Genomic DNA, 24933 nt, shown 5'->3' with positions numbered 1-24933 from the left:
TGTTGCTTCCTGACCTGCATACAGATTTCTCAAGAGGCAGGTCAGGTGGTCTAATATTCCCATCTCTTTCAGAATTTTCCACAGTTTGTTGTGATCCACACAGTCAAAGGCTTTGACATAGTCAATAAAGCAGAAATAGATGTTTTTCTGGAACTCTCTTGCTTTTTCAGTGATCCAACGGATGTGGGCAATTTGATCTCTGGTTCCTCTGCCTTTTCTAAAACCAGCTTGAACACCTGGAAGTTCACGGTTCACATACTGTTGAAGCCTGGCTTGGAGAATTTTGAGCATTACTTTACTAGCGTGTGAGATGAGTGCAATTGTGCAGTAGTTTGAGCATTCTTTGGCATTGCCTTTCTTTGGGATTGGAAAGAAAACTGCTGTTTTCCAGTCCTGTGGCCACTGCTGAGTTTTCCAAATTTGCTGGCATAGTGAGTGCAGCACTTTCACAGCATTCTCTTTAAGGATTTGAAACAGCTCAAGTGGGATGCCATCACCTCCACTAGCTTTGTTTGCAGTGGCTTCCTAAGGCCCACTTGACTTTGCATTCCAGGATGTCTGGCTCTAGGTGAGTGATCATACCATCATGACTATCTGGGTCATTAAGATCTTTTTTTATAGTTTTTCTATGTATTCTTGCCACCTATTCTTAATATCTTCTGCTTCTGTTTGGCCCATAACAATTCTGTCCTTTACTGAGCCCATCTTTGCATGAAATGTTCCCTTGGTATCTCTAATTTTCTTGAAGAGATCTCTAGTCATTCCAATTGTTTTCCTCTATTTCTTTGCACTGATCACTGAGGAGGGCTTTCTTATCTCTCCTTGCTATTCTTTGGAACTCTGCATTCAAATGGGTATATCTTTCCTTTTCTCCTTTACTTTTCGCTTCTCTCCTTTTCACAGCTATTTGTAAGGCTTCCTCAGACAGCCATTTTGCGCTTTTTTGCATTTTTGTCAGGAATGGTCTTGATCCCTGTCTCCTATACAACGTCACAAACCTCCATCCACAGTTCATCGGGCACTCTATCAGGTCTAATCCCTTGAATCTATTTGTCACTTCCACTGTATAATTGTAAGGGATTTAATTTAAGTCATACCTGAATGGTCTACTAATTTTCCCTACTTTCTTCAATTTAAGTCTGAATTTGGCAATAAGGAGTTCATGAACTGAGCCACAGTCAGCTCTTTTTTTTTTTTTTTTTTTTTTTTTTGCTGACTGTATAGAGCTTCTCCATCTTTGGCTGCAAAAAATATTATCAATCTGATCTTAGTGTTGACCAGCTGGTGATGTTCATGTGTAGAGTCTTCTCTTGTGCTGTTAGAAGAGGGTGTCTGCTGTGACCAGAGCATTCTCTTGGCAAAACTCTATTAGCCTTTGCCCTGCTACATTCTGTACTCCCAAGGCCAAATTTGCCTGCTACTCCAGGTGTTTCTTGACTTCCTACTTTTGCATTCCAGTCCCCTATACTGAAAAGGGCATCTTTTTGGGGCATTAGCTCTAGAAGCTCTTGTAGCTCTTCACAGAACCGTTCAACTTCAGCTTCTTCAGCATTACTGGTCAGGGCATAGACTTGGATTACAGTGATATTGAATGGTTTGCCTTGGAAACAACAGATCATTCTGTCATTTTTGAGACTGCTTCCAAAGTACTGCATTTTGGACTCTTTTGTTAACTAGGATGGCTACTCCATTTCTTCTAAGGGATTCTTGCCTTCAGTAGTAGATAAAAATAATGATCACCTGAGTTAAATTCACCCATTCCAGTCCATTTTAGTTCACTGATTCCTAAAATGTCAACATAGGAGGTAAACAGCAGTAAATCCTGCTGTATTTACTCACTACTTAGAGCACCAGCCGGAGAAGGCAATGGCAACCCACTCCAGTATTCTTGCCTGGAAAATCCCATGGATGGAGAAGCCTGGTAGGCTGCAGTCCATGGTGTAGCTAAGAGTCGGGCACGACTGAGCAACTTCACTTTCACTTTTCACTTTCCTGCACTGGAGAAGGACACCGTAACCCACTCCAGTGTTCTTGCCTGGAGAATCCCAGGGACAGAGGAGTCTAGCGGGCTGGCATCTATGGGGTCACCCAGAGTCGGACACGACTGAAGCGACTTAGCAGCAACAGTAGACCACCAGCAAGAACATGTTCTCTGGAGCTTTAATCCTGGATTCTATCACTTATTTGCTGTGGGACCTCTTTACAGCTTAACTCTCACCTGTAGACTGGCCTAACTGTACTCACTTCACAGAGATTAAATTAGTTTTTTTTTTTTTTTTTAATGAAAAACAACTGGAACAGCACTATTATTATGAGCTGACTTTAATTTCTTGGTATAAAAGTTCAAAGTGACAAGGGACAGGTGATTATATCAACCTTTAGCTATTTCAAAACCATCTAACCCATAAGATAGAAATTGTCATTTAAAGACTTAAAAAGTCCCAATCATATCTTTTTTCACTTGTCTATATATTTTTTCTTTAAAAAAATTTTTTAATTGGGGGGTAATTGCTTTATAAGCTTTACAATGCTGCGCTGCTTTCCACTGCACACCACCATGAGTCAGCTCTAAGTAGGCACATATCCCCTCCCTCTTGAGCCTCCTTTCCCACATGTCTCCTAAAGACTTGCAACTCTCAGGCACCAGCTTTAGAATGTTCAAGCACAGCAAGCTATTGTGACAGAACCAGAAAAGAGAATCATGAACTGAACCAAGAAAAGGAGGGTTCCAGCCAAAGCTCAGTATATTTGTTGAAAAGAAGAAGAAAAGGTCAGTGATATGGAATATACTTCCAAAAGCAGGAGAAGGAAACCAGCCAATTTTGAAAAGGAATAGTGGAATGTGACAACTCACCTCATCTCCAGGTTTGAAGTACCTTACATCAAGTCCACACTCCATCACCACACCAGACACATCCCGACCCAGAGTCAGAGGAAATTCTTCTCCTTTGATTTTAACATGTAAAGGATCACGTTTCATATTTAAAGCTGTGGCTCCATAACCACCTAGAAGATACAATTTACTCTTTTCTTCCAAAAGAATGAGATGCTTTCAAAACTGCTGCACTTGCGGGCCAGGTACAATTCTAGATCCTCAAGAAGTAGATTATAAAGTAATCAATCTTACAAATTTTTTACCATCACACAGGAAAGCATAAAAACAATGAGTGTTGTTCCTTTCAAAGAAAATTGCTAGGAAAGTTATAATCACTTTTAAAGAAGTTTTATATTGGACTACAGTTAACTAACAATCACTTTTTGAAATCTAATTCTGAAACGAATTTGAGAACTGGTCTTTGAAGATGGTTTCCTTATTAATTTATTCATTCATGAACTTTTTCAACACGAAATCATTTGAAGCCAAGTCTGGTGAAGCAGATAAATGTCAAAGTTGTCTGCAGTTAAGCAAATAAATAAGGCATAGGTATAGTATCTGATACTAAGACACTGGTCTACAAGTAATTGTCCCTGTCTCCCAAAAAATGTTTCTAAAACACCTTTGGGTTAAGTGTAAGATTCCCAAATGGAAAAGAACCACTTGGCTGCATCAACTCTGATATGCTAAATCAGGCTGATTGTGTTATTATATATCTTTTTAAGAATATTTACATAAATATCAACAGAACTGAAATGTTCCTCTGATCACTTTTTTGTTTTTCAAAATAAATTGGCTACATATAATAATCCAAAGCAGTTTATTACACATCATCCACACATAAAATGGTTTCCCTAAGACACAAAAGTGTCTGCTGTCATCTTTTCTGCTTGACATCCTCCTGAGAACATTTCTGCTACATGAGACTCTCCAAGATAAGCATCTTGCTTATCTTTTTAGGGTCATGCACCACAATTCATGCTCCAGAATCACTAAACCATTCTGAAAGTTTCCCCTTTTCTCCCACTCATCCTCATCAGATCTTAAGGATGAGGAGAAACCAGCAAAGGAGCCCAAGAAGGTTTGGCTAGTGAAAAGGTATCCAGAAAGTCAAGTGAAGAGGGCCATTTAAAGAAGTCAGATGCTGCTGCCAGGGAAGAAATTTTTCAAACAAGGTCAAGAGCTGCCAACAGACCTTTAAGAAACAAAAAAATTCCCCCCCCCCCCCAAACAAAATATTGGATCCAACAGCACAGAAGTCTTTGGTGACCTTTTTAGGAGCAGTTGTTATGGCATGGGGTGACAGAGAGTATGGGAATGAGGAACTGAACACCATGAGAACATTCAACTCTTCCAAATATTGATAGCATTGCTATGGAAGAGTGGAAAAATGGGGCAGTGGCTGGAGAAGGGAAAGTGAGATTGAAGATTTTTGGTGGTGGGTGGTGGCGGTTTAGTTGCTACGTTGTGTCCGACTCTTGTGATCCCACAGACTGTACTCCACCAGACTCCTGTGTCCATGGGATTCTCCGGGCAAGAATACTGGAGTGGGTTGCCATTTCCTCCTCCAGGGGATCTTCCCGACCTAGGGATCAAGCCCTGGTCTCCTGCATTGCAGGCGAATTCTTTACACCTGAGCCACCAGGGAAGCCCACTGAAGGACTTTTAAGTCTTTTTTTTTTTTTTTGGTGCTCTTTATGAGTGGAGAAATAACAGCCAATGTGAGTGATCCAGGGGAAAGGGAAACACTGAAGATACAGGAGACAAATGCTGAAACAACGCTCCTGAGTGGGTGAGCCGGCATGGGGTCTAGAACCGTGGTGGAGGGCTGGCCTTAGATGGGAACAATGATATTTAATCCATACAGCAAGAGGTAGAGAATACAGGGAGAGAGGCTGACAGGGGAGTGCAGAAGTTGTTTTTCTAATAAAAAATCAAGACACATGGAAGAAAGCATTTTAAAGTTGGGCAAGTCCCAGAAAATCTAAGCTGATGGCCACCATGCCGATATTAGATACATGCCAGCTGGCTAGTTAGGAGCGCCTTCTACCAGGGGGAAAATAACTTCCCATGTAATACTCACAAAAATCACATTTTAGTCTTCCTGTCTTACATTCCTTTTCCACCTCTCAAACACAATAAACAATTATTCACTGAAATTCCTATGTGATTTGATCAACAAAAGTGGGAATTTAGTCAAGTAAAACTTTCAAGCTGCCAAAAAAAACCAACAACAACAACAACAAACCATTCCAGTCCCTTTCTGAGCTTCACAGCCTGCAAAAGAAGGCTGTTTTCCTCGGTTACTTGGATATCAACTGAGTAGTCCTGGCTCACTGGTACCAGCTAAACTAGTCCCAAATCCAGAAATAGCTGGTAGTTAGGAACTGAGAATCTGCTTGGAGACAGTGAATGGAGAACCTTAGCAGTTCTGTGTCACTATTAGAGGTGATCAGTTTGGTTCAGAGATGGAACGACCTGGAAAATCCTAAATCTGCCATCAGTTTCAAAATCTTTGATCTCATCTAAAGAAAGCAAACTTGGTAGATATAATGCTGTTGGCTGATTTTTTTTCTATTTTAAGATAATTCACTTTTCATTACCTATTTATATGATTTATGATTTTATATCCAACAACAGTAGCCATCTCCAGAAAAATAGGTGGCTTTCATCTTTCAAAATAGACATGTCCCTGCTTTCTTGTCAAGGGAAATAATGCTCCCTATAGTTTACAATTTCATTTCTCCAAGCTACCATTTCAGGTATCTTCTGCAATAGTAATCATACATTCTCAAAAAAGAATCCATGGGCAGGAAATACAGAGGATAACTACAAATAATATTATCCAGTCAAGTCATTAAAAAACTATGATGTCTCAAGAATACTATATAAAAGTAAAATCTGTTATTAAATAGCAGCCAAGAAAGTCCAGATTCAGCCATTCTACTGAAATTAAAATGTACAGTGTAACACAAATACATAGACTGTGCCTGTGCATTCAAAGAAATGAAAAGTTAACAACTTATTGACTGGAGATGTATTTATATGTCTTTTGTCACTTGAACATTATTGACCAGAGACGTTTAATAAAATTGCTGGTCACAGGCACTGATTTCTAAAAAAAAAATCCCCTGGTCAATAATGTGTTAACAGATCTAAACAAAGACAAAATGCTTTTAAAAACTGCTCAAGGATTAAAAAACATCATTTTACTTTGTAATCAAATTAGAATGAAAATATAAAATGACATTAGTGACTGAATGACAACTACGTATGTGAAACACCAAAAAAAGCTATAGTTGACAGGGCATGGGCTCTACCTTCAAAGAGCTTATAATCAAGGAGATGGCAAATACATACTGCTCACTAGGTATAAATCTACCACTTAAAGATAATTCCAATAGGAGTCTCCCTGTTGGCTCAATGGTAAAAAAAAATTCACCTGCCAATGAAGGAGACATGGGTTCAATCCCTTATGTGAGAAGATCCCACATACCACAGCGTAAGTCCACGTGCCACAACTACTGAGCCTGTGCCCTAGAGCCTGGGAGCTGCAACCACTGAGCCCATGTGCCAAAACGACCGAAGCCCAAGTGCCCTAGAGTCCATCCAACGCGACAAGAAGCCACTGCAACAAGAAGGCCAAGCACTGCTGCTAGAGAGTAGTCCATGCAGCAAGGAAGACCAAGCACAACCAAAAATGAACACCAATTTTAAAAAAAAGGTAATTCTGATAAAAACTAAATTATCTTCATGCCCAATGGAAACAGAATAAGCTGAAACACCTAGCAGCAGCAACTATTCTAAGCAAACAAAAGGAATACAAATGTATATTTCATGGGGCAAGCACCATAAAATCATTTAAACTTGTATCTCTTTCCCTACAAAGAAATGTGTAATAGCTGTTCCTCATATGTCTAGATCAGCACTGTCCAACAGGGATGTAATGCAAGCCACACAGCTAACTTAAAATTTTCAAGCGGACACTAAAAAGTGAAAAGAAAGTGAAATTAATGCTAATAATATTTTACTTAATATATCCAAAATATTATCAGATCAATATATAATGAATAATATATATAATGAATATAAATTAATAAGACATTTTACATTCATTTTTTACTAAGTCTTGAATCTAGCGTATATTTTACACTAACTGTACATCCCAATTCAATTGCTCATTTCAATTGCTCATTTTTTGTCGTTATTTTCCAAAGTTAAAGTAATTCACAAACAGTAATCAATCTTAACTGCATAAGGAATATAGTGCACTCCAAGCTTTGTCAATAACCCCTAGCAGAAATTAAGATAAGGTTATTTCCACTGAAGATAGAGCGCAACAGAAAAGCGTATTTTAACTTCCAAGGGCAGAACGCAACAACAAAATGAGGAAGAGTACTGTGTCCATATCTTGGCATCCTGTTCTGCTGCTTTGTCCACTGGACCATTAGAAAAAGCTGGGAGTAGTGGAAGGGCAAACACAAATTACTATGAAAATGCAAATTCTGAACTGATGTGAAAACATAACCATACCTTTAAAACCTGCGATGGACCTCAGAATATCATAAAGTTCCTAGCAAAGTGTACCAGAAAGTTAGCTGTGGATACAATTCTCAAGTCCCAATTTACATTTTTGAGGTAGCATTGGAAGCAATTCAAACTTATATTTTGTAAAAGATTAAAGCATACCATGGACATTGCCAGTTCAAAAATTTTTGAAATACCTGAGATACTGTCAAAACCCTAAACCATTTCTTTGTGTTAACCCCCAAAAAAGTGGTCAATAACAACTAATCTTTTAAAACTGATCCCTGGTGAGGCTGTCTCAAGTTTAAAAAAAAAAAAAAAAAAGATAATGAGCAACGTCTTTTAAAACTTACTTCTCATATTAACATCTATAGGATTTATACTTGCAGCGTGAACTTTGATAATGACTTCATTTGGATAGTGTATCATTGGTATCATCATGTTCTGGGTAAATCGAAGCACTTCATTACTCCCATATCTATCTATCACCCAAGCAGGCATGACAGTGCTTCTTGGAGAGGTAGTACTAATTTTTCGAACCGAAGGCTTTTGTACAACTTGGCTTCTCCAGAAGCAAACCGCAGTGCATGCATTTCTTCTTAACACACAGGTCTTCAGAAATCCCATTGTAAACAAGTGGTTGAATTACGTGCCCTAATTAAAAGGCACTTAAACGGGATCAAACCCTCACACCTGAATTCCGTCAAATTCTCCCCAAACACTCTGGCCGGTTTCAAAGCTGAGAATTTTAAAATGAAGACAGACTAATGGAGCAATCAAAGAAAGAAGAGTATGGATTTACTTTGCTCTTCACATCTGAAATACTCCAATTAACGTTCCAATCAGTATGCCATTCATTTTCCTCCTCCCTTACACCAGCTCCCCTTAAAAACAAAACCCTAAAATCCTGCCCTGTCCCGGAAGCCCTCTGCAGGAGAAGCCGATTCCTCTCGCGATCCAGACGCCACAGAAATTCACAAAAATTCACTTCCAGGCTTCCGCCGCGACCCTAGCCCGCAGTCTCCTTGCCACCCTTTCTCTTTCTCTTCGGAACTCGCTTAGCGGCGCCAGCCAATCGTGTGCAAAGATCATTTGCCTTGGGCTGCAATTCGACCAATCGGAGAACTCGGTGCTGACAGGTTCTGTGATGGTCAAAGATGGCTGCGCCCATGTAAAACCAGCAGCGGCAACTGACCTTTCTGTTTTCCTCCTCGTCACCTGGTCCTTGTGGTGGCAGACGGGGCACGAGGACCATGTTGGGCCGGACCCTCCGAGAAGTGAGTCGAATTGTCTGCTGAGGGTCCAAGAGGTCGGGAAGATTCGGGGAGTCTTTGTTCTTGTGGACGAGGGGTCCCCCCTTCCTAACCGCGTCTTGGTCAGCCTCACTGCCTTCTTCCTTAGAACCTGGGGGGATTCGGACCTCCGAGTCCTTAGGCTGTGCTCCTTGTATCCTTCCGCAGTTATATTCTCAGCGGGGAAGGCTTTGCACCGCGGCGCTCTGGGGTGGAAGGCAGAGTGGCTTCTCTCGATTATTCGTTTGCTCAGGTTGTCTCCAACCCTTGATGGCCTCGAGGTAGGCTCTGCCATATAATGGGGATTTAGCTAGCCCTTGTCCACTACGCTCATCTGATGCAGTCCTCATTAAGGACCCCGCAAATCTGTCCCTTGTAAAAGCCAACTAGTGATTCTTAGCTCCCCACCCCCACCCCGCAGATATTCGTTCTCCAAGCTTCAACAACCTCCAGGATACAAACGATTTTCTTACCTGTGTCTCCATTTCCTCCACCTCATTTTTTGAACTCTAGGCTCTATTTGTGAATGTCTTCTGGACATCTCTTCCAAATGTCCCATAAGCACCCCAGACTTAGTTTAACCAAAGTTGACTTAATCATTGTAACAGAACCACCTCTTGCATCTCAACCTACATCATAAAAAACAAAAACATGATTTCTGATATTCTCTTGTTCAGGATACAACTGTTATTCCAGTTGCCCTTAGATTCTTCTTCATATGTCATGTCCAGTAGGTCACTAAACTCTGTTCATTGTTTTTTGAAATTATGTCTGGAGTCTGTTCTCTCATCTTATCCCTGCTCTTAGGGCTTTAATTCAGATCTCCTTGCTTTCTGGCACAGATCTCCCAACCTGCAGAGCTGTCTGATAGCAGGCCCATTTATATCACAATCACCTTGGGCCCTCCTGAAAAACTACAGCTGTGTCCCCCTCATGCAGGTCACTATGGTAAGGCCCAGAGGATATGGTTTAACCTTAGCTCCCAGGTGATTCTGCTGATAGATTTAGCAATTGAGGACCTACCCCACCTTCCATCTTCCATTTGTATCTTCACTTGGCAAGTCTTTTTCTTTTTCCAACTGGCAGCCTTTTAGAAAACTATAAATTATGAGAACTTTAAATCCATCGGCTTTAAATAATACACTGCTATTCCCTCAATACATTTTTGTTTTACCATACTAAATTGCATCTGCTTATACTGTCAGTGAACAATCTATTTTATTCTTGAAAAAAATTTTTTATATTTTTTAACTACAAACATAATGTAAGATGAAATACAACCTAAAAAATGGGGTATTTTTTTTTTTCTGTCCTTTCCCCCAGCACTACCTTTTTTGTGCCACCCTTCCTCACTAATGTTGTTCAGTGAGCCATTGTGAGAACAATTTTTACCTCAAGGGGGAAAATATATTTAGGGAATCTGACCCAAGGGTAGCCAGAAAGTTGCCTTGACATGATTACTTTCACTTAGTCACTCCTTTGACAAATAGTTATTGATACCTATTGTGCAAAACATTATTTGGTTATTTTCCCAAACTCTAACATACTGTCCACTGTTATTTCCACATCATTGTACCAGTGCCCCAAATTTGATGAATTAGAGGTTAATTTAGTACATATTCCATTTTAAAGATGGATCTTTACACATTCCATATGTAAAGATGCCTGGGACAGTTGAATGATTTATCCATGGTAATTATAATCAATCAGATTTCTCTCCGTCACACTCTGGCTGAGCTTATTAATTGAAGGAAGAGAAAATTTGTAGGGGAGGGTATTTGGGAAAGGACTGGAAACTATGGTGTTTTGAGACAACTTGAGGGACCCGAGTGGAGGATCAGGGCAGTAAAGGAGCCCTGGGAAGAAGCACTGTTGTGTGTGTGAGTTACTCAGTCGTGGCCGACTCTGCAACCCCATGGACTGTAGCCCACCAGGCTTCTCTGTCCATGCGATTCTCCAGGCAAGAATACTGGAGTGGATTGCCATTCCCTGCTCCAGAGGATTTTCCCAACCCAGGGATCGAATCCTGGTCTCCTGCATTGCTGGCAGATTCTTTACCATTTGACCATTTGAGCTATAGAGAAGCACTAAAAAGAGGTAAAATCCCAAATGGGAGATAAAACTGCTACTTGTAAATTTTACCCAGGTACATTCAGGAAGGGGAAGAGTCTTACTTTCAATCTTTCTTTTTTAGTGGCCTGATCCCAGTGTTTCTAGGAACCAAACACCACACTAGTATTACTGGCCCTATAGTTATATTAAATGATTATTCTTATGTTAAAGAAAATTAATTTTATATCCAATAGGTTTCTTGGGGGTCTAGCCTAAGAACATTTAATTACTGTTCTACGGGAAAATAGATTCCAAATTTTAAACAACTCAGTTCATTTATTCAGTTAACATTTATTGAGCACCTCTGTGTTCTAGACACTGAGGATCAACATGAAGACAGAAATTCCTGCCCTTATGAAACCTACGTTTGTGTGGGGAAGGAGGCATTAAGTAAGTTTAATAATAAAATTTCAAATAGTATAGGTGCTATGAAGAAAGGTTAAGCAGGCTATTTTGTTGTTCAGTCACTCAGGCCTGTCCGACTCTACAGCCTCATGGACTGCAGCACGCCAGGCTTCCCTATCCTTCACTACCTCCCAGAGTTTGCTCAGACTCATGTCCTTTGTGTCAGTGATGCCATCCAACCATCTCATTCTCTGTCGTCCCTTTTCCTCCTGCCCTCAGTCTTTCCAGCATCAGAGTATAGCATGAGAATTAGTTGGGGGATATGGATGTTTTAGAGTGATCAGGAAAGTTTCTCTGACTGAGTGGGTGATATATAATAGAGACCTGAAAGATAAGAAGGGTGAACCCTGGGAAGAACTGGGAGAAGGTTCTTTCAGGCAAGAGGAAGAGTAAGTGGGAAGTCTCTGAAGCAGGGGCAAACCTGACATGTTCAAGGAAGCTCTCTTCTCACCCGAGAGAACTAAATGAGGAGAGTACTGGGAGATGAGGTTAGAGAGAAGCAGGAACCAGATCACCTTTCAGGCCATGAGAAGGAATATGGGTTTTATTCTAAATGTAATGCAAATCGTCTGGAAGGCTGTGAGTCTTTGGACATGATCTGATTTAAAATTTAAAAAGCTCCAGGCTACTCAGGATTGTGGTCTGGAGGAAGGCAAATGGAGAAGCAGGGAGGCCAGTTAGAAGGCCGTTGCCTTGCCAAGAGCTGATGCAGCATGGATAGGGTGGTGGGAGCAGAAGTAATAAAAAATAGGGGTTTCCTTTCTTAAGTTTGGGCTTTCTGACAGGTTGGATATAGATTTGATGGAAAGAGACAAGTCAAGGAGGATGCTTAGATTTGGGGCCTGGGCAAGTGGCACAGTGGTAAATAATCTGCCTGCCAGTGCAGGAGACACAAGAGATCCGGGTTCAATCCCTGGGTCAGGAAAATCCCCTGGAGAAGGAAATGGCAACCAACTCTAGTATTCTTGCCTGGAGAATTCCATGGACAGAGGTGCCTAGCCGGCTATAGTTGATGGGGTCACAAAGAGTCAGACACAGCTGAACCCAGCACACAGCATCAAGATGGGAAAGACTCTACAGGGAGCGTGTTGTGAGGAGAAAATTATCAAGACAGGATCATTTTGAGATGCCTGCACAGATATCCAAGCGAAGAGGTTGGTTAAGCAGATGAATATAGGAATGTGGAGATCAAGAGAGAAGCTAGGTATGAAAATAGGAGTTGGCCAGAGTGGAGGAGATAATTGAAGTTAAATGGTCAGATGAGATCACCTGGGAAGCTGAGTGTAAATGTAAGACATAAAACTCTCCAACATTTCGAGGTCAGCAGTAGGAAGCACAGCTAGCAAAAGAGACTTGAAGGAATGGCCAGTAAGGCAGGAGGAAACCAGAAGGGCTTGGTGTCCTGAAATACAAGTGGAAAAGAAGTACTTCCAGGAGGGGGTGATGTTGAATCCTGACCCAGGCTGAGTATGACTGCTGGATTTAGGAATGTGAAGCTGACTGGTGATCTTGAGGTGCTATTTCTTGGAACAATGGAGACAAAAGCAAAAATGTTAAATGGGTGTGTTAAAGAGAGTACCAGTCAACCAGACACTCAGCTTCCAAGGGCTCTTCTATACCTTCAGCATTTATCAAGACAGTTTTTCTTTTGAAAGACAGTCCTTTTCCTCAGAGAATCTCTGATGTCATTAATACCTGTGAAGTTAAGAAAATGTTCTCTATTGGTTACAGAGGAGTAAATGCTATTACACTTTGCACAGAGAAGTAGTGGAGTATAGTGGTCCGAAGCATGGGCTTCAGAAACAAGATCAGGCCTTGGTTGAATCCCAGCTCTGTTGCTTTCTAGCTATGTGATTTTAAGCAGGAACTTTGGTAATTTATCTGTAGATGGGAAATAATATCAGCCTGTTAGTGTGGATATAAAGGTTAAATGAAATACAAAATGTATAACACCTGGAACTAAGGGCTATTATTAGCACTGATTTTGTTACAGTGACAAAATTACTAGATTATCTGTGTTTATAGTTTTCCCTTGTTCCCTTGTTCTCTAAGAAGAGTACAGATCTTCATGCAGAAGATTGCCTCATTTTTATAAGGCGGCGTATTACTGTTCTATTGTTACACAACAAATTTGTCTTTAACACAGTCTTAAAACACCCACAGTCTTATCATCTCACAGTTTCATGGGTCAGGGCTGACGTGGCTGGGTTCTCTACTCAGTCTCACAAGGCTGGACGTAAGGTATCAACCAGAGCTGCAGATTCTTTGGATGGCTTGGGATCCTCTTTCCACCTCACTGGTGGGCAGAACCCATTGCTTTGAGGTTGGAGGACTGAGGTCCCAGTTTTCTTGCTGGATGGTAGAGTAAATGAGCTCAGGAGACAGGAGATGTGGGATGATTAGAACTGAGGTTGGGAGAATATACAAATGCTGGTAATGACATAGTCTGGGCTTTGACTATGAGTGGGTAACTGGAGTGAAGTGAAGAGTTTGTGTCAAGGGAGTTCAAGAACTGAGAGGCCTGGTGTCAGTGTACCTGATTTGAGGTTTGAAGTCAACAAAAATAGCTACAGTGAACCAGCTGCTAAAATCTTTCATAAATGAAAAGGAGCACCAGGGAGACTGTTAGAGTAATATAATCTTCTCCAAGACCTGTGCTTCAGATGAGCTGGGGGTTTTGAGAAAAGAGGCAAGAAAAAGGCATTGAGGACAAGGGTAACACCTGCCCACACAATCTCCCCTCCCCACTGGACTCTGGTACATGGTAAGAAAGAACTAAAACAGCCATCCTGTTGGAAAACTGCAGGAGAAGCAGTGCCTGAAGGAAAAGTCTAGTTTCCATTTGAGAAAAGAAGTGCTAGGGAGAGAGAATTTGTTTTCTTAATGAAAACTTTTCCACTTGATTTCATCTTATATTCAGATACGACACTTTTAGTTTTGCTCCAGGGGATCTTACTATTTATTTGTCATAATCCTTGTGCCTAGTCCATTCTAGCTAATTAGCGTCTTTGTTTTCATTTCCCTTCTCCAATACCCTTATTGATTTTCTCAAATCTAGATTTCCTAAGTATGGTCCTAACAAAGATCACCATTTAAAATGAGTACTCCCAGAACAGTATGGAGCAGTCCCACTCCTGGGCATATATCCAGAGAAAACCATAATTTGAAAAGATGAACACCCCAGTGTTCATTGCAAGACTATTTACATAGCCAGAACATGGAAACAACCTGAATGTCCAACAGATGAAAGGATAAAGACCATGTGCTATATTTACACAATGGGACATGACTCAGCCATCAGAAAATAAAAATTAAATCATGCCATTTGCAGCAATATGGATGGACCTGGAGATTATCATACTAAGTAAAGTAAGCCAGAGACAGAAATATGATATCGCTTATACATGGAATCTTCAAAAATAATGATACAACTGAACTTATATGCAGAATAGAAATAGACCCACAGACATAGATATCAAACTTATGGTTACCAACAGGAAAGAGGAGGGGATAAATTAGGAGTTTGAGATGAACATATACACACTACTACGCATAAAACAGATAACACACAAGGACCTACTTTATAGCACAGGGAAATAAACTCAATATTATCTACTAACCTATAAGGGTAAAGAAAATCTGGGGGGAGAAAAGACATATTTGTATTTGTAGCTGAATCACTTTGCTGTACACCTGAAACCAACACGACACTGTAGATCAGATACACTTCAATAAATAAATGAATACTCCAGACAGTCTGATTTCTTGCCTTTGTAACCACAGCTGCAACTCCTTACCTCTTCCTGTCATACTGGTTGGCGAGTCAGAAGGCACCTTGAGGATAATGGACATTAGGAGACTTGAGGGGAGGCAAAAAGAGGAGACAGTAGCAGACAGAATCTTCCTCGTGCTTACAGTTTTGCTCTGGGGTAGGCCTGTTTGCATACCTCTGTGTCTCTCCAGCTTTGTGCTTCTGCAAGTCCTGATACTTGTACCCGGCCTATTTACATCAGCCCACTCCATACTTACAGTATCAGAACACACTGCTGTCTTTTCTTTCCCTTCAGCTCCGCTCGTCTCAAGAGTCATACAAACCATTCAGCAGTAATACCTCCTTTGTTACATTCAGTTATCTCCTTTGAGTCGAGCCCAGCTGCCCCTCGCCAACCCCCCACCCTCCCAGTATCCCCACCGTAGCCCTTTCCTCCCCCTGTGCATCAGCATTAGGGGCCCTCTCAGTGGCCTGTTCGCACTGCTTTTCTAGCTCAACACCCTCAGGCCTAAGAAGACCACCTCTCTGATGATTTATTCAACAGTTTAGAGCAGAACACTTGCAGATTTTCCCCTAAATGCAAACTCCTATTGCTTGATATATATTAGGACACATGAAAATACAGTCAACACATAGGACAGGCTAAACTTCCACTGGTGCAGAGAGAAATCGTGAAGGAGCAGATGTTAAGAAGTTACCCTTTACTATTTGTGTGACTTTGAGCAAATCATTTAACCTCTCTGAGCTTCAGTTAATTTATCTATAAAGTGAGGTTAATAATTAGTTGGTTGTTTTAAGGGCTAAATAAAGTAATAATGCATGTAAAGCAACAGTAGTGCCTGGTCTTGGTTTTGAATCTAAACCTCACTTCAAATTTTTATATTTAACCACTCTATCTGCCTGTCTCAGTATAACATTTGAAACTTCTGCAGACTCCGCAGGAGTTTTTTGGAATTGTGTATATTCTAGGTTTCTGTGGCACTGAAACAAGGCCAAGTCACGCCAACTGAGCTCTGTCAAAGATGTCTCTCCCTTATCAAGAAGACTAAGTTTCTAAATGCGTACATTACTGTATCAGAAGAAGTGGCCTTAAAGCAAGCTGAAGAAGCAGAGAAAAGATATAAAAAAGGTAAATTACTTTGACTTGTACTTAATTGTTACATCCTGAGAGAAAGAGTTTAATTTGATATAGCAGTCTCCATTTGGCAGGTAGAGCTTTAAACATAAAAAAAAAATTCCCTTATTTAAAGACCTGGGGAATTCCCTGAGATTCAGTGGTTAGGACTTCACGCTTTCACTGCTGGGGGCTCGTGTTCAGTCCCTGGTTGGGGAACTTAGACCCCACAAATCTCGTGGTATGGCCAAATAAATAAAATTATTTTTTAAAAGAAGAACTGGTGTGAGGTATAATAAAAATGAGACTAATAGGTATGTGATGCTTTATAATGTCCACCGCGTAATTTCTAACACAAATTTGATTTCTGAAGAAGTGTCTTTAGCAAAAGCTAGTAGCTGGCTTAATAACTAGGATTAATGTCTCTGTATTTTGAACTAAATATCTTTTCTATTCTTTTGGTTTCTTGATGCAGGTCACTCACTGGGGGATTTAGATGGAATTCCTATTGCAGTAAAAGATAACTTTAGTACATCCGGCATTGAGACAACCTGTGCATCAAACATGCTGAAAGGTAAAGTGTAACTAGCCAGAGCATTATTTTATAAAAATAAATGTTTTTCAGTTTAAATTAAAGATAAGATACTAATGCACCAAGATATCTTAGACTAGTTATATCTGCAAAGGAAATAACTTAGGGTGGAATATTACCTTCTTACTGTTTGCTCTTTCTCAATGCAGACTTATTCTTCAGGGGTAGGCCTGCTTAACAGAGGAATCCTATTTAGGAAGATAACATCACTGCAAACACACTGAGTGAACTCTAACTCCTCTAACTTCCACTCGTTGACAGTGTAGAAATAAGTACAAAGCGGCTGTCATTACCCCTCTTTTGCAGATGGTATAAGGATTTATTATTAACATCTACTGTCTGATTATGTTTCATCTCCTGGCTCCTCCACCTTATATCACTATACTTAATATAGTGATGCTTAGTTTTAATTTTTAAGTTCAGTAGGTCAAAAAGAAATCATATTTATCAATATATGGTTGGATCCTAGTAGGAAAAAGAAATGGAAAAAGGATAGAAAGCTTCACACTAAAACTAATATTCTGAGGTGTATGCCCCAAGTTCCTCTGATAAAGTAGACTGTTGTTAATTGTTTGCGAATATACACTAGATAGAGGAAGTTTTAATTGACAATAAAGATCTATTCCTGCTGGAAATAGATAAAAATTGCTGTGTGATATAGCACATCTGAGAAGAAAAAGTCAATGCAATGAGCAGAATAATAATTTGTGATTAATTTCAAATGAGTTGGGTACCTCTCTATCATTCAATATTTTGTAGTACTGTTAAAGTCAATATTTTTGGATTTTAAAGATGGTGAATACAGAGACTTTCTTTAGAAAATATAGCAAGCAGTCAGCAGCAGAAAAACATTAACTTTCAGAAGAAAGTACAACTTAAATTAGGAATAAGTAGCATTTGCCAATATGAATTGCTTAATTGGAGTTTAAAATTGTTTCTTACATAGAATTTACATGTTCACTGTTTTCTTTCCTATGATAAAAATTACTGAATTTTTAGGAGGACAGGGGCAAGGAAGGGGGAGGGGATTAAGAGGTATAAGTGACTATGTATAAAATAAATAAACTATAAGAGTATATTGTACAGAACAGGGAATATAGACATTTTATAATAACTTTAAATGGAATATAATCTGTAAAATATTGAATCACTACATTTTAGACCTGTAATATAACATTTAAATCAGCTATACCTCAGTTTTGTTTTGTTTTGTTTTTAAAGAAAACTGAATTTTTTTCAGGTTATGTACCACCTTACAATGCCACAGTAGTTCAGAAGTTGTTGGATCAGGGAGCTCTACTAATGGGAAAGACAAACTTAGATGAGTTTGCTATGGGGTAAGTAAAATTGAAAGTTTCTTTTCCTGCATTTCTTTCATCTGTGTCTTCAATTTCATTACGTGTAGGTACCTAAAAGCAGTGTGATTTCGTGAGGACTCTCTTGCCAATTCCTTGCCAGTTCCTCAGTTCCTCCATGAGAGATTACGTTAGTGAGGTGATTTCGTGAGGACTGTTTTTGCCAATTTCTCGGTCCCTCCATGAGAGCTTGTGTTCTGCTGATAGATATCTCACTTTGGTTTTAATTTGCATTTCCCTGATGACTAACAGTGTTGATCATCATGTGTTTATTTTGCTATCCATATATCTTTGGTGAAGTATCTATTCAAATCTTCTCAATGAGTTGTAAGAGTGTTTTCCCATATAGTCTGGATTCAAGTCCATTATCAGATAGGTGATTTGCAAATAGGTTCTCTGAGTCTCTGGCCTGTTTTTGCATCCTCTGAATATGCCTTTCAAATAGCAAAAGTTTTTAGTTTTGGTGAAGTCCAGTTCATTGTTTTCTTCCTTTAATGACTCATGTTTTTTTGTGTCTTTTCCAAGAAAGCTTTACCTTTCCAAGGTCATCAAGACTTTTTTTCCAATGTTTTCCCCTAGAAGTTTTATAGGTTTAGTTCTTAAATTTAAAATTGTGATCCAGTTAATTTTTTGTATATTATTGAAGAAAGCAAAAGTTCATTTTTCTTTGCATATGTCTATCCTATATATCTGGGACCGTAGGAATTCAAATTAAATTACTTTGATTCCTTTGCCAAAAAAATCAGTCCAACCTATGCATAGGTCCATTTCTGGATTCTGTTCTGTTGATTTGTGTATCCCTAATCCATTATCAGGAGAAGGCAATGGCACCCCACTCCAGTACTCTTGCCTGGAAAATCCCATGGGTGGAGGAACCTGGAAGGCTGCAGTCCATGGGGTCGCTGAGGGTCGGACACGACTGAGTGACTTCACTTCCACTTTTCACTTTCATGCATTGGAGGAGGAAATGGCAACCCACTCCAGTGTTCTTGCCTGGAGAATCCCAGGGACGGGGGAGCCTGGTTGACTGCCATCTGTGGGGTCGCACAGAGTCAGACACGACTGAAGTGACTTAGCAGCAGCAGCAGCAATCCATTATCATGCTATCTTGATTACTGTAGCTTCATAGTAAACCTTGCGGAGAAGGCAATGGCACCCCACTCCAGTACTCTTGCCTGGAAAATCCCATGGACAGAGGAGCCTGGTGGGCTTCAGTCCATGGGGTCGCTAAGAGTTGGACAGGACTGACAGACTTCACTTTCACTTTTCACTTTCATGCATTGGAGAAGGAAATGGCAACCCACTCCACTGTTCTTGCCTGGAGAATCCCAGGGATGGGGGAGCCTGGTGGGCTGCCGTCTCTGGGGTCGCACAGAGTCGGACACGACTGAAGCGACTTAGCAGCAGCAGCAGCAGCAGCAGGTCCTTTGTATTTCCATATAAGTTTTAGAATTGAATTAATAATTTCACTGAGAAGCTTGATGGGATTTTGATTGTGGTGGTATTGAATTATAGATTAGGTTTTAGAAAATTGACATATTAATATGTATGACTGATGTATGACTATATCTTTCCATTTATTTAGACTTTAATTTTTCTCAGCAATATTTATGATTTTCTATATATGAATCTTGCACATAATTTGCCATATCTATCTCCGAGTATTTCATGTTTCTTTACTATTACAGAAAATGTTATTTTCTTTTCAATTTCTAATTGTTTAACATTGTTAGAATACATAGAAATGTAATTTACTTTTCTGTGTTAACCTATTATTTTTATCCTGTGACCTTGCTAAGCTCCCTTATTAATTCTAGCTGATCTTATAGATTATTTGGTATATTTTATGTGAATGATCTTGTAGTCTACAATAGAGACACTTTTATTTATTTATCTTGCCTTATTGCATCAGTTAGGACCTTAAGTACAATATTGAATAAAGATGATAAGAGCAGATATCCTTGCCTTTTTCCTGATCATGAGGAAAACATTTAGTTTTTCATCAGAAGCACTTTTTATTTTCCCATTTGTAATGTTTGTAATATTTGCTTGGTCTGTGTTTCCTATTTCATAGAAGCAGATTCCTTGATTCTCCAAAGCTGGTACCTATTAGAACCTAGTAAATATGTGTTGAAAACATAAATCTGTGGGAATAAACTTGAACCTAGGTTTTGAGGACATTGCCTTGAACGGCTGGTCAGCATGAACATCACCAATAAGGGTGAAGTGATACTGTATACCTCCTTCCCTGAGAAGGAACACCATCACCTATGCAGTGTTCCAGCTGAAAATGTGTAACCCGAAGCTAATAACAAGGAGACAAAAGACAAATCTGAAATGAGATATCGTCTATTAAAATGTCAGTATCATAAAAAAAACAAAGGCTGTGAAAATGTTCCAGACTAAAAGAGGCTAAAGAAGTTAAAACCTAGAACTCATAGAAGTGTAGGAGAAAATCTTTGTGACCTTGAATTATACAAAGATTTCTTAGATGGAACACATAAAGTACAGTCTGTAAAGTTAAAAACTGATAAATTGAATTTCATTAAAATTAAGAACTTTTGTACTTAATGCACTGTTAAAAAAAGCAAGCCACACAACTTAGCAAAACTATTTGCAAGACATATGTCTGACCAAGAACTGGTATCCAGTATATATTGAAACTTTTCCAACTCAAAAATAAGAAAACCAATTTTTTTAAAAATGAGATGTAAAGAGATATAAAATCATATATCAAAGAAGGTACACAATTGACAAACACATCAAACATGGTTTGTCATTTAGGAAATGCAAATTAAAACCACACTGAAGTACATACACCTAATTAGAATGGCTTAAAAAATGACAATATCAAGTGCTGACAGGGATGGAGAACAACTGGATTCTCATACAATGCTGGTAGGGAATGCAAAATGGTATAGCCACTTTGGAAAATAGTTAAAGTTAAGCATACACTTACCAAAAGAGTCAGCAATCTCAATCCTAGGTATTTACCCAAGATGTGAAGGCTTATGTTTATACAGAAGCACTGGCTGGCGCCTTTCACTACAATATTTATTGTAGCTTTATTCAAATTGCTAAAAACAGGAAACAACTCAGTGTTCTTGGTTGGTGAAAAAAGTTAAAGAGGTTAAACAGAAAAGTTTAATATAATTCTTAACTCTAGACTTGATCCTATACTGGAAAAAGGGAAAATGCTATAAAGGACATTATTGGATCAAATGACAAAAATGGGATTACATGTGGTAGATATGATAAAAGTATTGCTATTAAATTTACTGAGATAGCCATACTGTGACTGTGTAAGAGACTATTCTTTGTCTTAGAAAAAGCTGAAGTATTTGGGGTAATGGGCCATAATATGTATAATTTACCCTTAAGTAGTTCAGGAAAAATAAGTACAGCCACACACACAGAGCACACAAATGATAAAACAAATGGGGTAAAATGTGAACAATAGGTGAACCTGGATAAAGGGTATACGTTTTTTCATACTGTTTTTATTTTTGTAAGTTATCTATTAGGTTCAAGTTTTTTCAAAAGTAAAAAAGGTTATTAGCATTCACTAAGAATATCTCCCTGAGAAGTTCTTTTTTTTTTGGCTGAGCCACACAGCTTGTAGGATCTCAGTTCCCCGACAAGAGGTGGGAACTGTGCCCCTGCAGTGGAAGCGTCGAGTCCTCACCATTGGACTGCCAGGGAATTGCCCTCTTAAAACTTCTGATTAAAAGAGGAATTCCTTCAAAAGACTACTTGTTAACTGTTCGGATGTTTGAGACACGTTATTGGAAGACCTTAATTTATGAAGAAAATCATCTTACGCTGAATTGGATTATCAGTTGGGATAAAAATTTCCTTTTCCTAACAGACTGTTTTTTTTCCGACTTTCTACCACAAACGATTTTACTTCTCATCCTCAACTCCTCAACCATCTAATTAAAGAAAGCTACAACTCAGCAGCCTTCCTAACTTTTCTAATTTAAGTTACAGTGGATTATACAGTGTTAGAAGCAAATAATGTAATCAGGAGATCACATAAAAAGAGTTTTATTAAGATATCTTGCTTCACTTCTTCGTTTCAGATCTGGAAGCACAGATGGCATATTTGGACCAGTTAAAAACCCGTGGAGTTATTCAAAACAATATAGAGAAAAGAGGAAGCAGAACTCTCACAGTGAGAATGAGGATTCAAATTGGCTTATAACCGGAGGAAGCTCAGGAGGAAGTGCGGCGGCCGTGTCAGCGTTCACGTGCTTTGCGTAAGATATTTTTTTCTATCTGTACTTTAGAACCCAACCCAATACAGATAGTCATAAACCATATACAAAATCCAACAATAGACTCATGCATACCTTGGTGTTTTTATTTCTCCTTAGTGAGCAATTTGTAAGATCAAAATTGTATCTTAGAAATACCCTCAACTATATAGTACACATATGTATATTTTATACATTAACTTTAAGACATTTAAACCCTTCCTGTATAGTATCTGGTCTTCTTTAAAACATGATTTTACAGACCTTCTAGAATAAGAATAAATCAGTTAGCTTGCTGCTGCTGCTACCAAGTCACTTCAGTTGTGTCCAAGTCTGTGCGACCCCATAGACGGCAGCCTGCCAGGTTCCCCCGTCCCTGGAATTCTCCAGGCAAGAACACTGGAGTGGGCTGCCATTTCCTTCTCCAATGCATGAAAGTGAAAAGTGAAAGTGAAGTCGCTCAGTTGTGAATTTCATTTTTAAAATTATTTATTTGGGTATCTGCTCACTGACTGTACATATATTTAGAGATTAACATACCTTGGCTTTAGTTGAGTGCTATTGAGCTAAATTAGTATCTGTGATTTATCCTTCAGCTAAGCCCAACTTTGCCAAAAAATAAGGAAGGAAGGAAGGAAGGAAGGAAGGAAAAGGCTGATATTTATCAATAGAATATTTTAAGAAGTGTTTTTATAAATCAGCAACTAAAAATATGTATAAGTAAAGGCTTTTTCAAATTTGTAGGGAGATGATTTGTTCAGCTGTCATACTTTGTATTCTGAATCCATCAATCATGTTTTATGTCTTGTCATGTTTGTAAAGCATTTCTTAACCATCTAAAAAAGAGTAAATAAATATTGCTGTTACTATATTGATTTTATTGGTTTCAGTTTAACCAAATAGAATGTTTTCTTTAGTAGTACTATATGTATTTTATCTCTCCTTAATTATCCACTGAAACTAAGCTGTTGCACAGGCATTGCAATCAATAAATTATTTATATATTTTTAGAGCTATGGAGATTTAGATTCTACAGTTTTGTGTTTTTTTTTTAGTTTCCCTGAAATCTTGTTAACAAGTAAAACCATTTCATTTTATCTCTGTGGAATTTTATAGCACCACATTAATATTAATGAGAGTTCTGACAAGGGAGGATTGCAAGATTAGGTGCTTTTTTCTATCCTCATCACCCCTCTTAGTGTTCATCTTACTGAATGTGCTTTGAGAAGGTGGCACTTTGACACATAATTCCTATGGAAATGTAGGTTTTACTTTTACACAGCTGTCAGGGAATCCTAATAAGAAAATGTGTCCTTTTAGAAACCGTGAAAGCAGCAATCTGATTCTGTGGCTTAAGAGGACTTGGTAAGAAAGGCAATAAATTTGCATTTTCTGTAGAGCCCAAGGACCATGTGAAAGGTCCGTGAGCCTTGTTCAGCCCAAAGCTTCAGTCTGAGTGTACTCAAGAGGGGCCAGGATCCAAAGTGATTCCAGAGTGAATGGGCCCCAGACTGTCAGGTGTTCTGATTTGTTTCTTTTATAATAGTTTTTAAAACAGGAACATTCTAGGAGTACTATGTAGCCGCTAAAAAGAATGAGTTAGAGCACTGTGTCATGACATGGAAAGAAATCCAAAATACACTGTGAAGTGAAAGACAAGTTGGAGAGCAGTGTGTATTGTATGACCTTATTTCTGTTAAACGTAACATTACATATGTGAACATGTTAGTTGCATGGAAGTATCTGGATAAATATACATAAAAAGTGGTAATTCTGGGGACGGATTATAAGAAATTTCACTTTATAGATCATATAGAATATTTTAATTTTTACAATGGACATTGCAATTTTATAATCAAGAAAAACCTGTTTTCCTGAAATAGTTAAAATTTTTAAATTGTGAAAAATATACACAGTGGAAAATACACATACAATTAAAATATGTTCTCTTAATCCTTTTAAAGTATACGATTCAGTTGTGTTAAGTACCTTCACATTATCACTCAGCCAGTCTCTAGAGCTTGCTTCCTTTGCAAAACTTAAACTGTGTACTCCTTAAAAGCCTCCCATTGGCCCCCCTCCCCGTGTCCCCAGCCCTTGGCAAGCACTCTCCTACTTCTGTCTCTGTGACTGTGGCCACTCCAGGCACCTCATACAGGTAAAACTGTGCACTGTGTGTGCTTTCACTTAGCACAATGTCAAGTGTGTCTTTTTTTTTTTTAATAAAAACACAGACTGTATAGGTAACTGAGCAAAGAAATGAACAGACACTTCATAGTTGAGTAATACAAATACAAATAAGTGTGAAAAATTACTCAAAATGCATATTAACAAATGTTTTATCAAAATAATCAGATTTTAAGAACTGCTAGTATTCAGTGATGGTGAGAGTGAAAGTGAAGTTGCTCAGTTGTGTCCAGCTCTTTGTAACCCCATGGACTGTGGCCCACCAGGCTCCTCTGTCCATGGGATTTTCCAGGCAAGAATACGGGAGTGAGTTGCCATTTCCTTCTCCAGGGGACCTTCCTGATCCAGAGATCAAACTGGGGTCTCCCACAGTGCGGTAGATGCTTTACTGTCTGAGCCACCAGGGAATGAAAGATAAAACAATGTGATTCACTGCAATTGGGAAT

At 39.0% G+C, this 24933-nt stretch overlaps 2 protein-coding genes across 8 annotated transcripts in view; one reads left to right on the top strand and one right to left on the bottom strand.

Moving 5' to 3' along the window:
* Positions 1-24933, bottom strand: part of RTN4IP1 (reticulon 4 interacting protein 1) — a 120925-nt gene that overhangs the window by 43408 nt on the left and 52584 nt on the right. Inside the window, exons 1-2 of one of the 3 annotated variants that reach the window (XM_004011236.5) lie at positions 7756-8440; positions 2855-3006 (exon numbers count right to left, since the gene is read on the bottom strand). In XM_004011236.5, coding sequence (XP_004011285.1) covers positions 2855-3006; positions 7756-8029 — 426 coding nt within the window. In that variant the 5' untranslated portion in view covers positions 8030-8440. Of the gene's footprint in view, positions 1-2854; positions 3007-7755; positions 8441-24933 lie in introns of those variants that run through there. The other 2 variants (XM_015097366.3, XM_060419528.1) reach the window with 2 other exon arrangements.
* QRSL1 (glutaminyl-tRNA amidotransferase subunit QRSL1) overlaps positions 8556-24933 on the top strand; it is a 28782-nt gene continuing 12404 nt past the window's right edge. The window contains exons 1-6 of one of the 5 annotated variants that reach the window (XM_060419526.1): positions 8556-8679; positions 14995-15140; positions 15953-16112; positions 16573-16671; positions 17930-18026; positions 22127-22303. In XM_060419526.1, coding sequence (XP_060275509.1) covers positions 16662-16671; positions 17930-18026; positions 22127-22303 — 284 coding nt within the window. In that variant the 5' untranslated portion in view covers positions 8556-8679; positions 14995-15140; positions 15953-16112; positions 16573-16661. Of the gene's footprint in view, positions 8680-11121; positions 11197-14994; positions 15141-15915; positions 16113-16572; positions 16672-17929; positions 18027-22126; positions 22304-24933 lie in introns of all 5 variants that reach the window. The other 4 variants (XM_060419524.1, XM_060419527.1, XM_004011235.6 and 1 more) reach the window with 4 other exon arrangements.

The sequence above is a fragment of the Ovis aries genome, chromosome 8 (assembly GCF_016772045.2).
Source record: "Ovis aries strain OAR_USU_Benz2616 breed Rambouillet chromosome 8, ARS-UI_Ramb_v3.0, whole genome shotgun sequence".
Classification (NCBI taxonomy): Eukaryota; Metazoa; Chordata; class Mammalia; order Artiodactyla; family Bovidae; genus Ovis; species Ovis aries.
The sequence above is the reverse complement of the archived record's forward strand: the minus strand, read 5'-3'. Positions and strand labels throughout refer to the sequence as shown.